This window comes from Hyla sarda, chromosome 4 (genome assembly GCF_029499605.1).
Source record: "Hyla sarda isolate aHylSar1 chromosome 4, aHylSar1.hap1, whole genome shotgun sequence".
Classification (NCBI taxonomy): domain Eukaryota; kingdom Metazoa; phylum Chordata; class Amphibia; order Anura; family Hylidae; genus Hyla; species Hyla sarda.
The window spans coordinates 242,716,174-242,730,640 of record NC_079192.1 but is presented as its reverse complement, the minus strand read 5'-3'; the positions used below and the strand labels follow the sequence as shown (position 1 = coordinate 242,730,640).

The following is a 14,467-nucleotide window of genomic DNA, read 5'->3' as shown; positions in this document are numbered from 1 at the left end:
CGAGAGAATACGAAGGGAGGCATCCCTAAGGGGCTCGAAAGGAGACTCCCTCAAGGCTCCAAGCACCAGATTGAGATCCCACGGAGGTGTGGGAGACCGAAAAGGAGGAGCCATGCAGGCCACACCCTGTAAAAAGGTGTGGACATGGGAATTAGAGGCCAACTGCCGTTGGAAAAGGATAGAGTGAGCATACACCTGACCTTTAAGAGAACTTAGGGTCAAACGCTGATCCAGCCATGCCTGAAGAAAGGCAATAAGACGTGGAAGGTAAAAAATGACCGGAGAAAAGTCTTGCTCCTCGTACCACCGAAAATAAGCCTTCCAGGTGCGGTGGTAAATCCTGGCCGAGGAAGGTTTGCGTGCCCGAAGCATGGTATGAATAACCCCCTCAGAAAACCCGTGGGCCTTCAATACAGCGGTTTCAACCGCCACGCCGTCAAATGCAGCGACAGTAAATTGGGGTGGCAAAGCGGACCTTGAAAGAGAAGATCGGGACAAAGAGGTAGGCGCAGCGGCACGTAGTCGGCCAGTCGGACCACGTCTGCGTACCACGCGCGTCTGGGCCAGTCTGGGGCCACCAGAATGGCAGAGACTCCCTCCGCCTTGAGTTTCCTCAGAACACTGGGCAGGAGGGGAAGAGGCGGAAACAGATAAGGGAGTCGGAAGGACGCCCATGGGATGACCAGAGCATCTGACGCCAGGGCCAGGGGATCCCTCGATTTTGCTACAAAGAGGGGAACCTTCCTGTTGAGGCGAGATGCGAAGAGATCCACATCTGGGGTCCCCCAACGATCGCAAATCTGTGAAAACACCTCCGGGGGAGAGACCACTCCCCCGGATCCGCCGAGGAGCGACTGAGAAAGCCCGCTTCCCAATTGTCCACGCCCGGATGTGGATGTGGATCGCCGACAGAGCAGGGACCCGAGCCTCGGCCCAGAGGAGAATCTTGGAGACCTCCTCCATTGCCGAACGACTCCGGGTGCCGCCTTGGCAATTGATATATGCAACGGCCGTCGCATTGTCCGACTGAACCTGGACCGGTCGACCCTGAAGGAGACGTTCCCAATGGAGGAGGCAAAGGAAGATCGCCCAAAGCTCCAGAATATTGATGGGGAGACGGGCTTCCCCGGGAGACCAGTGACCCTGGACCGTCATGTCCCGAAAAAACCCTCCCCAACCCATGAGGCTCGCGTCGGTGGTGACGATCTGCCACTGAAGGGGAAGAAAAGACTTCCCCAGCAGAAGAAGGGGAGAATGGAGCCACCAAAGAAGGGACTGACGTACTGCCAGGGGCAGGAGAATTCTGCGATCCAGGGACAAAGGGGAATTGTCCCACCTGCCCAGAATGGCCAGTTGTAGGGAACGGTAATGAAATTGGGCGAAGGGGACTGCTTCCATACGACCCAGGACTTCCATGCAGAAGCGAATCGGAACCAGGACGGGGCGTCGCAGACGACGGACCCCCACCTGCAGAGAGCGCCTCTTGTCCAAGGGAAGACTGACCCGGGCTACTGCGGTATCGAAAAGGAGCCCCAGAAAAATTAGGGACTGGGAGGGGAGCAGATGTGACTTCTCCCAGTTGATGACACAGCCGAAAGAGGACAGGGTGTGCAGTGTGATCTGCAGGATCTCCAAATTCTCGGACCGAGAGGGAGCCTTGACTAGGAGGTCGTCCAGGTAGGGGAGGATGGAGATCCCCCGGCTGCGCAGGATGGCAATGACCGTCGCCATGACCTTGGTAAAGACCCTGGGAGCCGTGGCTAGACCAAACGGGAGCGCCACAAACTGAAAATTACCCTCCGGCACCGCAAAACGAAGGAAACGCTGATGCGCTGGGAAGATCGGAATATGGAGATAGGCATCACGGATATCCACCGAAGAAAGAAACTCGCGCCCTGGTCCATGGAGGCCACCACAGACCGGAGGGACTCCATCCGAAAATGACGGAGGCGCAGATGGCGATTGAGCAACTTGAGGTCCAGAATGGGACGGACCGAGCCCTCTTTTTTTTTTGGGAACGACGAAGAGATTCGAATAGAACCCTGAACCGCGTTCCCCTGGTGGAACCGGCACTATCACTCCTTTGGAGAGGAGAGAACGCAGAGCAGTCTGAAAAGCCGCCGCCAAGGAAGGGGACTGAGGAGGGCGGGATTGAAGGAAATGGTGTCTTGGGAGAGAAGAGAATTCTATGCGGTAGCCTCCTGAAATAACATCTCGCACCCTGGCATCATGGACTTGAGACAGCCATATGTCCTGGAAAAGAGACAGCCGCCCTCCCACCCGACTCAGGTGGGGGTGCCCCTTCAGGAAGAGGCAGGCTTACGGGTACCTGATTTGGCAGTGAAACCTTCAGATTGGTTGCCCGACTTCCATGATGGACGTGCCCTGAAAGAGGGTGCTCTACGAGGAGGAGGCTGCGCCTGCTTGGAGGGACGACTTGGAGCCGTTGACCGAAAGGACCGAAAAGAAGTCGACTTCCGGCGTGGCTCCGAGCGCCGAGACCTGTTCTGTGGAAGCAGAGAACTCTTACCTCCCGTAGCTTCAGAAATAATTTCATCCAAACATTTTCTGAAGAGGCGGGAACCCGAGAAGGGTAGTTCCATCATGGACCTCTTTGACGCAGCGTCGGTGTCCCACGCTTTCAACCACATGGCGCGACGAATCGCAACCAAGTTGGCCGAGGCAAATTCCAGGGGTCTCCAGAGGTTGAAAGCCCCCTAGGAACAATAAAAAGGAGTGCCCCTGGCCCCTGTAATAGACACCCCAGGTAATGGGGCTGAGGGGAACAAACATACTCACCTTGCACCATACTCACCTGAAGATGTCTTCCACCTGAAGATATCTTCAGCCAGACTTATGGATGCCTGCATCACGTCATGCTGCTACAGACCAGGACGAGCAGGGAATATAGGGAGACCTGGACCCAAACGGTACTACCCCAGGTGCTGGCCGATGGCGGGAAGGGGTTAACGGTGCATTTGTAAATTATGTCCCGTGCCCCTTAGCCGCATATGGGGGAACAGGTAGCGCCATGCTCCTGAACTCCCACCTAAAAACAGTGAAAAAATAAAATGAATGAAAGAAACTAAACAGTCCCTAACTATAAAATAAGAAAAAGAGAAGACCAGGTCTGGAGAAATCCAGACCTGTGTCTTGCCTCCTAGGACACTAAGCTTAAAACTGATGAGCTCAGGGCCAGTAGGCAGGGTATAGCCTTCCGGGAGGAGCCGAACTTTTTTTGTTTGCCAAGTGTCAGCGCCTCCTAGCAGCAAGAGCATATACCCACAGTCTGTGTCCCCCAATGGTTTCCGACCGAGAAAAATGGGACATAAAGGTCTAATGTTTTACATATTTATGGGCAAATATGCCCTATGCTGCTCTATTTAAAATCCATAGCACTGACTTAAAGGGGTAGTCCAGTGGTGAAAAACTTATCCCCTATCCTAAGGATAGGGGATAAGTTTGAGATCGCGGGGGGTCCGACCGCTGGGGGACCCCTGCGATCTCTCTGTACGGGGCCCCAGCTCTCCGCCGAGATAGCGGGTGTCGACCCCCGCACGAGGCGGCGGCCGACACGCCCCCTCAATACATCTCTATGGCAGAGCCGGAGATTGCCGAAGGCAGCGCTTCGGCTCTGCCATAGAGTTGTATTGAGGGGGCGTGTCGGCCGCCGCCTCGTGCGGAGGTCGACACGCCCCCTTCCAGCGGGCTGTCGGGGCTCCGTACAGGAGATCGCAGGGGGCCCCAGCGGTCGGACCCCCCGCGATCTGCAACTTATCCCCTATCCTTAGGATAGGGGATAAGTTGTTCACCACTGAATCACCACTGGACTACTCCTTTAAAGCGTACCTGTCAGATCACACCCAAAAAAAAAAAAAAAAAAAAAAAAACTGTTATTTGTTGCTCAGTATCTCATCATGATCATGTACATATAATCTTTATGTGTCTATGACCAATATTTCTCTTAGAAGTCACTTTATTTACTTGGAGTGATTGCAAAGTGAAAGTACTTTTCATTTACAGCAGGGGGGCGGGTCCTCACTGTGATGACTACTCCTCCTTCCTCACTGCTCTGGGAACGGTAACCCTTTCCTTTCTAGTTTTATGCTATATACACACACACACACACACACACTGTGTGCCTACAGCTTTTGCAAAACTACAGCTCCCAGAATGCCCACACATTATATGAGTTGTAGTTTTGCAACAGCTGTAGGCATATGATTGGTAAAACTGTTTTACAGCAGTGTTGCTGCAGGCTGTGTTCCTCCGCTTGTTGCAAAACAACAACTCCCAGCATGCCCACACATCATTTGGCTGTGCAGGCATGCTGGGAGTTGTAGTTTTGCAACAGCTGGAAGCATATGATTGTAGTCCCCCTGTAACACACACACACACACACACATTCACTTCATATATTCACAGATATATACACATACATATATATCCACACACACACATATATATACATGCAGGGACATTTACTTTTTAAACAAAGAAATCCTCCATTCAGTCTTGTCCCCTGCTCAGTCACGGCAGCAGTGTGCTTCTCTTCACACAGCAGACAGTGAGGGAGCCGAGAGTAGTGTGCTTCTGCCCCTCCCCCTTCTCTTAGCACAGCAGACAGCGAGGGAGCCTGTGCTTCTGCCCCTCCCACCCCTTCTCTCCACAGGAGCACGCAAGCAGCAGCTTTAGATCTACAGACCTGTTAATCATGAAGTGGGTCCATGACGTAGGTAATGACAAGTGGACACAGTAGGACTGGTATGTATCCCAGGAGGCGGGGGGGGGGGGGGGGGGGGCAGTTCTTTGACTGGCTTTTTCAGTATGTAGTACAGAAACATTTTTAATGAAAGCAATTGCAAAACCTATTGGTTTTGCATGCTTTACAACATATAAAATGTTTTTATATCTGACAGTGCCCATTTAAACTGCTGAGCACGGCAGAGCAACAAAAGTGAAATGTAGCATCAGGACACAAGACTCCTCCTAGCCATGGTCTTGTGGCTGGGGGTCCCCTGTAGCTCCAACACCTGACATACTTAATTAACAAGAGTGCCCCTGGTTTATAATCTCACATCCACTTTAAGGTTTTGCACCAAGCATTCTACTTGAAAGGATTCTTACCTCCCGATCCACTTTTTCAGTTTCTAGCTTATAAATTTGCTCCCTTAGCTCATTAGACTTGGTAATCAAATCCTTGTTTCTCTCTTCAATTATGTGAACTTGTCTTTCTGTGTCAGCCCGCAGCTTACTGTATATGTTGGTAAAATGGTCTTGAACATCACTAACAGCCTTTTCTTTGATGATGCCCTTATTCTGCACGTCCTCTAGCTGCTGACGAAGCTGCATGTTCTCGCTAGTTATCTGGGACAGTCTCTCCTGCATTGACTCTTGCTTCACAGAGTTTTTGTTATTGTGGTCTTTTTCCACCTGGAGGGCTTGTTCAATCTCTTTTATTTTGGACTGGGCTTGTGTCAAGTCCCTTTGTGCATTATCTAAAAGTAGAGTTTTATCTTGGAGAGATATCCCTTTTCTGTGCAATTCATTTTCCAAACCATTTAACTTAGATTCTGTTCGGCTAAGCTGCTGAGACAAGTTGCTGTGGCTTTCACGCAAGTTAGACAATTCATGAGTTAACTTGTCTTTAGAACGCAACCACTCCTCACGCTCTCTTTGTACTGTGCGCTCGGTGTCTGTTTTTAAAGCCTGACTTCTTTCGAGATCCTGTAGAGTAGAGTTTAGACGAGAGCGGACTGCCTCCAATTCAGTTTCCAACCTTTCTTTGCTTTGCTTCTCATGCTCTATTTTAGAGCACATCATGGCTGTCTCGGTCTTCAGGGCATTGAGCTGTCCATTGTACTGAATCACAGTTTGAGTTAATGTTTCCTCGTTCATCTTTAGATCTTTTCTTAGATCTTCAATTTTTTCTTTTAACATTTCTTTCTCATCCATATGTCTGCTCTCTTCTTCTTGATAACGTGAACGCATATTTTCGATTTCTACTTTAAGATTGCTCGATTCCTCTTGTAATGCTATGTTTCTCATTGTTAAATCTTTCTCCTTCTCATTTATTTCAGAAAACTGGCTGAGCATCTGCTGACAAAAGTGAGTGACAAAGTTTTTGTCAGTTTACAGACACTTGTAATAAGATTGCACAGTGAAAAAATGACACTTCTGCCAGTATAAGCACAATGGAGATTGCTGTCTGGTTTGTGATTGCTGCTTGTAACTTTAACCACAGCAGTCTATATACATACAATGGGTATCTTTAAAGGGGTATTCTGGCTTTATACATCCTATCCAATATCCAAAGGATAGGGGATAAGATTTATGATCATGGGGACCCCCGTGATCTCTGTGCAGCCCCCGGCATTCTGTGCCGGGCGCTGCCTCAGAGACGGGGATGTGACCTCATGCCACGCCCCCTCCTTTCATGTCTCTGTCACACCCCCTCCCATAGACATGAACGGAGGGGGTGTGGTTGTGACGGCACTAGGGGGCGTGGTTGTGACATCACATCCCCGTTTTGGAGGCAGCCGGGGACTGCACCGAGATCACGGGGGTCCCAGCTGCGGGACCCCTGCGATCATACATCTTATCCCCTATCCTTTGTATAGGGGAAAAGATGTATAAAGCCGGAATACCGCTTTAAATTCACTTATATCAAACTTTTGGATAATACTTCAAAAACAACTGTCTTTTCCCAAGTACGTATATCCACACCTTGTATATGATATTGGCCCAAAAGCACATTCATTAGTAATTATAAAGTCAGAAAGGCATCAAAATGTTCATGCAATTGATAAATGGCATAATCTAGTAAGGGAGGATAGTCAATGGACCAAAACAGGTGCACTTTTAAATAAATATGAATGGTTTCTGTAAATAATAACTCTTTTAATGTATTTTACCCTAATATTTTATATTTATTCAAGCTACTTTAGGTATCTATTGAGAATCACTTCATTTTTATTAAATACATTTTACTGAATTAACCACTTGCACTTGAATGCTATAAAGTTGAACATAAGCAAGTATTTCTGCAAATTTCTTTACTATATTTTTGGAATTAACATATCTTGTCCAGATCAGCATTTCCAAGGTGCTGCCATAGTCCTTTTTTCAATGTTTGTCCAGACATACTATCACGTGAGGTTTTGCATCAAATCTAAGATGCACTGAAACTTCCTTCACAGCAATACAACATCCAATGGAAGCCTCGAGTCAGCGTAGGAGCTAAATATAACATCAATTTTAATGAAACATTATTTAGTAAGGGAGAATTTGGAGAATAAATATATGACTGATTTTTTGTAAACAAATATGCTTTTGTTGTTAGATGGATTGACAACTTTTCTAAAATAATAGAGTACCTCAGCTTGTTTATTCTTGATTTTTTTTACTTCTTCCTCTTCATTCTTTTTCTTTAAATTATTTAAAGCACCTTCATGAAGTACTCTAGCATTGAGTTCTTGTGCATGTAACTGCTGCGCTTCATTCCGTTCTTCTTCAACCTTTCAAATGGAGAATAAAGAATTGGTGATAAACAATACATCTAGTGGTTATGTAATGTAATTTACTAGAAGGCAAATTAGCTCTTAGTTCATTCCCACAAGTGAGTAAACTGTCTTTCTAGTCTCAAGTATTGACCCTGTCGAACCACTAAACTAGTCTTGCAACCTTATTTAGACCAGAAATGTATCTGTACGTAACGTAGTACTTGTCCCTAGTTAGTAAAGAGTAGGGTAGTGGTTATTTAGGTCAGGTGCCTTTGATGCAACTGTGGGGGTATGGTTTTTCCTTCAGGAGACCCAGCTGATGTAAAGTGTCTTGCAAGCAATACTCAAGAGTAAAGAAATCCAGACTCTATAACTAAGCTGGATCTCATTAAGGAGAAATATTATCCCCTCCCAGAACTGCATCAAAATCATCTGACTCAGCCAGCGGCCACGCTCCCTCAAGACGTAACGCAACAGCCCCTCAATGCACGTCTATAGGAGGGGGCGTGATGCAGCCACGCCCCTTCCTATAGACTTGCATTGAGGGGGTGTGGTGTGATGTCACGAGGGGGCCTGGTCAACTCCCTCACAGCGCTTGGAGTGACAGTACGCATGCTTGGCCCCTGCTACATTCACTGACTACAGGACCTCCTATCATAACAGAGTACGCAATTTATAATATGTATCTCAAAATGATGACAATATATACCGTATTTATCGGCGTATAACACGCACTTTTTAGGCTAAAATTTTTAGCCTAAAGTCTATGTGCGTGTTATACGCCGATACACCCCCAGGAAAGGCAGGGGGAGAGAGGCCATCGCTGCCGGCTTCTCTCCCCCTGCCTTTCCAGGGGTCTAGAGCCCTGCTGCCGGCCCTTCTCTCCCCCTGACTATCGGTGCCGGCGCCCCATTGCCGGCATCGATAGCCAGGGGGAGAGAAGCGGCTCCGACAGCCAGGGGGAGAGAAGGAGCAGGGGCACCCATTGCCGGAGCCGCTGCCCCGTTGCCGCCCCCCCCCATCCCCGGTGGCATAATTACCTGTTGCCGGGGTCGGGTCCGCGCTGCTTCAGGCCTCCGGCGTGCGTCCCCTGCGTCGTTGCTATGCGCTTCACGGCGCGGCGCATGACGTCAGGACAGAACGGGCAGCGGCGCCGATAGCCAGGGGGAGAGAAGGGCCAGCAGCAGGGCTCTAGACCCCAGGAAAGGCAGGGGGAGAGAAGCGGGCAGCGACGGCCTCTCTCCCCCTGCCTTTCCTGGGGGTGTATCGGGGTATACACGCGCACACACGCACCCTCATTTTACCATGGATATTTGGGTAAAAAACTTTTTTTACCCAAATATCCTTGGTAAAATGAGGGTGCGTGTTATAGGCCGGTGCGTGGTATACCCCGATAAATACGGTAATTACAGCTTGTCCCACAAAAAAAAAAAAAAAAAAAAAAAAAAAAAAAAAAAAAAAACACACACACAAGCCAGTGTACAGTTTTGTCAATGGCAAAATGAAAAAAGTTATACAATTAAAATTTTGGAAAGAAAAAATATATATACACAATAAAAATAAAAATTGCACAAAAAAGGCTGCGACCTTAAGGGGTTAAGTTTACATTTTTTGAACACCGATATGAAAAACAGAATTTATCATTTTTTTCCCCTGCTTCCCATAGAGGTTTTTTTTCTTCTTTTTTTTATATTCTGAAGGTCTCGAAAGGCAACAAGTTAAAAAAAGATTTTTTATCCTTGGTAGTTCATGATCAAGGAAAATGCATCACAGTATTATACCTGTTTCATATTGTTCTTCAGGCTCCTCATTTCAATTTCTAAATTTCTTAAGGTCAATTCAAGATGCTGCTTCTCCTCCATCTCTTTGCAACAGTGATCCTCCTTCTTTCTTAGTTGTTCTTTGCTCTTCTCATACAGTAATTCTGCGCTCTTCCGTTTTTCTTCCTCCTGCTTCAGCGTAAGTCTAACACCAAAAGAAGATAAAATATTATAGAACAATTGGCTGCAAATAATAAATAAGCCCTCCATAATTGAGAGCTAGACAAAATCCTTTGGCCAGGGTAAAAGTCAATTCTGGCTACTGTGTTTTGCTCCCTGAACTGCAAGAATTCAGAGACCAGGTACTTTTACTTGGGGACAATTGCATATGAGCTATGTGCTGTGACCGGCAGCCTCAAGCTAAAATTCTCCATGATTTTTCCTGATTTTCCTGAGTTATTCAGATGGTTATTTTATAACCACCACTGGGTGCTTTCTCTGTCTGGTATAAGCACAGTTGAAAAACCAAAGCAAATGGAGCTCTGTTAAAGGAGAGTCTGCATACAGCAGCCGAAAGCTACGTGCTAGCAGAAGGCACAGCATGGGAATGTAAGGGAGGGAAGGCCTTGCTGTGACTACCTGTTAAGGAAAAGTTGTGTGTGTGGATCACCTGTAGTCACTAGTGAAAGGGGAGGGGGGCTTCTATGATTAATTGTGAAGAGGTGGAGGTGCCTGCTGCATTTACTAGGTGAGAGGTGAGTTTGCCTAAATGTATTGCTAGAAATGTGGTAGACAATGGTAGTCTTAGCAGTAAAACGGCTTAGCAAGAGAGGCTTTTGGGGGCATACTATTGCTTTGAGAACTGGACCATCCAGCCACCAAATGGATGCTCAACTGCGGACACTTTTTAACTTCAGTTGGAAAATGCTGCAAGCGACATTAATGGAAGCGCCCATTGACGCTGTAGTCTGATGACTAAACTAGAAACCTTTTAGGGAGAGGATTTTTAAATGCTTAACCTAGCCTAACAGAGGAACATTTTTATTATACCGCACAATGGGGGAGATTTATCAAAACCTGTGCAAAGAAAAAGTTGTTCAGTTGCCCATAGCAACCAATCAGATCCCTTCTTTCATTTTGCAGAGGCCTTGTTAAAAATGAAAGAAGCAATCTGATTGGTTGCTATGGGCAACTCAGTAACTTTTCCTTGGACAGGTTTTGATAAATGTCCCATGTCCACTGTGTTGGCTATGTCCCATTAGACAGGCAATTTAGCTATGTCACATTTTAGGGCAATTTTTATATATCATAGAGGTACTGTCACATAGGACAGGGATAAATGTAGCCCTAAACTCACCCATAGCAACTTTCCCTACCTACTTGAGTATCCGCCTAAACAACTGATCCTCAACTGGACGGTGGTCTCTGTTTTTAGTATCTGCAGGGGCGTAACAAGTTCCAAAACAATTAACATAACACTGTACAGACGTCAGGGAAACAGGTCAGGATAGAAAGGGTAAACAGGAAAAGCACAAAACACTGGAAATAAAACAGAAAAAGCATAGACAGACAGGCTGACCAAGAAAGCTTGCTGTACAAGAACAGAAGACAGAAATAGCCAAAGCTTAGCCAAGAGACAAAAGTACACAGGAAGGATCAAGCAAGTAGTATAATAGAAACCTAGTGCAGATGAACTGAACATAGGCAAGTTGATACACATACTGACTGGTATTTATATGTAGCTGAGAATGGTGTTGACACAGAGAATAGAAATAATTGACTCCAATCCTAAGCCCCCTGATTGGCTCGGGCTTTGCTAGAGTAACACAGAAAGCCTCAGCCGAACTCAGGTTAACTTAACCCTTAGGTCAGAACCAGATCCACTCATTACAGGTACAGTACAGTGTCCGTGCTGATAAACATTAGGACTACACTCAACAAAGTATCAATCCGAAACATGCCTTCTTTATCCAATATTTTAGATGAGGGATAAAAGACAATATTCTAACCTTAAATTGTTTAGGTCACTCTCCCATTCTACTTTGTGATGTTCTAACAAAAACTTCAGCTCTCGGTTTGCTTCCATAATCTGTTGAACTTCTTTCCGTTCTCTACGCAATTTCTTCACTTCTCTTGACAAAAGAGCACGCCTCCCCTTTTCTTTTTCTATTACTCGTTCATACTCATGTATAGTGTTTTGGATTTTCAAAAATGTTAATGAATCTGAAAAAAAATATGTATTTGGTTTATCCAACGCCACCAAGAATGAAAACAATGTTGTACCATAATAATAACTACATGTATAGGGCTTAAAAAACAGCCTAATCATCACCAGAGCATGCTCCAGCCATACATTTTCATTGCAGTGGCCACTGAAAGGTACATTCATTACATGCTGGTCATCAAAGGAATGATAGTAGAATTCATGAATGGACCAGGTTTGTTGTAATTGTCAAGGAAAAATAATGCCAGTCATCATTAACACGCCATTGTGAATTTGATATTACATTTTCTCAATCTTAGCTTTTTGCTATCTAAAATATGTTTTGAATGCACCTTATGTCTTCAAGGGATTAAAACCGATTAAAATACATAGACTGCATTAAAAATTGCAATGATGAAGTTAATGTGTACGCTTCCTCTACAGCACTCCAACTTCTACAATAAAAATAAATCTAAATAAATCTTGATAAAAAAGAAATGGCTTTATGAGGGATCGGTCCTGTAAAAAACTAACCTGATCAGCTTTTATGAGGAGGTGAGCTCCTGACTGAACCAGGGGGAAATCGATGGATGTTGTATTTCTGGATTTTTCCAAAGCATTTGATACAGTGCCACATAAAATATTGGTGCATAAAATGAGAAGGATGGGGCTGGGGGAGAATGTGTGCAAGTGGGTAAGTAACTGACTCAGTGATAGGAAAGAGGGTGGTTATTAATGGTCCTTATTCTGATTGGGTGACTGTTACTAGTGGGGTACCACAGGGGTCATTCTTGGGTCCTCTATTTATTATATTCATTAATGACCTTGTAGAGGGGTTGAATAGTAAAGTAGCAATCTTTGCAGATGATATTAAACTCTGTAAAGCGGTTAACACTATAGAGGACAGTGCACTATTACAAATGGATCTGGATAGGTTGGAGGTTTGGGCTGAGAAGTGACACATGAGGTTCAACACTGATAAATGTAAGGTTATGCACATGGGGAGGAAAAATCTAGGCTGGGATTATGTATTAAATGGGAGCACACTTTGGTTGACTGATGTGGAAAAGGACTTGGGAGTCTTGGTTAATAGTAAATTTATCTGTAGAGACCAGTGTCGAGAAGCGGCTGCCAAGGCAAATAAAATCATGGGGTGCATCAATAGGGGCATAGATGCCCATGACAAGGAAATAATTCTACCTCTGTACAAATCACTAGTCAGACCACAGATAGAATACTGTGTACAGTACTGGGCACCAGTGTACAAGAAAGATATAGTGGAGCTGGAGAGGGTTCAAAGACAGGCAACCAGGGTAATATGGGGAATGGCAGGACTTCAGTACCCAGAAAGAATATCAGAATTAGGGTTATTTAGTTTAGAAAAAAGAAGGCTTAGGGGAGACCTAATAACTATGTATAAATATATCAGTGGACAGTACAGAGATCTCTCCCATGATCTATTTATACCCAGGACTGTATCTATAACAAAGGGGGCATCCTCTACGTTTAGAGGAAAGATGGTTTCTACACCATAATCCAATTAAAGGAGAACTCCGGTGCACACTTTTTTCATGTTATCCCGTCCGGGCTGCAAAATAAAAGAAAACACACTTTATCTTACCTGCCAACGAGCCCCCGGAGCTCCGGTACAGGTGTTCGGTCCCCGGGCTGTATTCTTCTTACTTCCAGTTATCCCGGCACATCACACAGAGCTTCAGCCTATCACTGGCCGAGGCGGGACATCACTGCGGCCAGTGATAGGCTGAAGCTCCGTGTGACGTGCCGGGATAACTGGAAGTAAGAAGAATACAGCCCGGGGACCGAACACCTTTACCGGAGCTCCGGGGGCTCATTGGCAGGTAAGATAAAGTGTGTTTTCTTTTATTTTGCAGCCCGGACGGGATAACATGAAAAAAGTGTGCACCGGAGTACTCCTTTAAGGACCAATATATGGAGGGTTGTTTTAAACCAATTTACCAAAAGGGTGATCCACTAAATTTACCATATATTTAAAAACTATTATCTTTATTGTTAACTCAACACACTGTAGAAAACAAAAGGTTAAAAGTATCAGTGTGTCTCTCTTCCCATTGTATAGATTATCTTAGTACCATTCTGGTATCACTCGTCTATTGTTGTCTGTGTGCACCTGCAGTGTGCTCACAGCAAGGGAAGTACATACACTGTCTTTAAAACCAACTCGCGGCCCCCCTCGACATGTTTCGCCGCTACACACGGCTTTGTCAAGAGGTTTTTGGGCACTAAATGAAAAACGCCAATTCAGGGGTTTATATCACCTCCTGTTGTGACGTCACTACTAGGGAGTGCTCGTCTGTGATTGGTAGGATGCCATCCCATTCAATCACAGTGTGCTGTTCCTGACAGGCATATTAATTCACCTATGGCTGTATTCCTATTTCCGCCATTCAGCGTTATGGTTTACTCTTAACCATAGTGACCATGTCACATAATTGTGACGTATCGGCGCCGTAACCCCTGCGCCGGCACTCCGGTATTATTCTATCCCATCTGCGCAGTGACCCCTGCGCCAGCTCTTGTGCTCGCAGTTAATCCTGCTGTATGTCTCCATACAAGAGCTGCGCAACCTCACATGCGCAGGGACTTAGTATCTACTTAGTAGTGACGTCACAACAGGAGGTGATATAAATCCCTGAATTGGCGTTTTTCATTTAGTGCCCAAAAACCTCTTGACAAAGCCGTGTGTAGCGGCGAAACATGTCGAGGGGGGCCGAGAGTTGGTTTTAAAGACAGTGTATGTACTAAGATAATCTATACAATGGGAACAGAGACACACTGATACTTTTAACCTTTTGTTTTCTACAGTGTGTTGAGTTAACAATAAAGATAATAGTTTTTAAATATATGGTAAATTTAGGGGATTAGTGGATCACCCTTTTGGTGATCTTTTGGTAAAAAGGTTTCTACACCTGCACAGATGGGGGTTCTTTACTGTAAGAGCAGTGAGACTATGGAACTCTCTG

At 45.7% G+C, this 14,467-nt stretch overlaps 1 protein-coding gene across 5 annotated transcripts in view; it reads right to left on the bottom strand.

The window, feature by feature from the left end:
- ANKRD26 (ankyrin repeat domain containing 26) overlaps nucleotides 1-14,467 on the bottom strand; it is a 95,998-nt gene that overhangs the window by 28,299 nt on the left and 53,232 nt on the right. For 4 of the 5 annotated variants that reach the window (XM_056573834.1, XM_056573836.1, XM_056573837.1 and 1 more), the window contains 4 exons: nucleotides 11,272-11,485; nucleotides 9,284-9,467; nucleotides 7,377-7,517; nucleotides 5,128-6,099 (listed from right to left, as the gene is read on the bottom strand). In XM_056573834.1, coding sequence (XP_056429809.1) covers nucleotides 5,128-6,099; nucleotides 7,377-7,517; nucleotides 9,284-9,467; nucleotides 11,272-11,485 — 1,511 coding nt within the window. The remainder of the gene's footprint in view (nucleotides 1-5,127; nucleotides 6,100-7,376; nucleotides 7,518-9,283; nucleotides 9,468-11,271; nucleotides 11,486-14,467) is intronic. The other variant, XM_056573835.1, reaches the window with a different exon arrangement.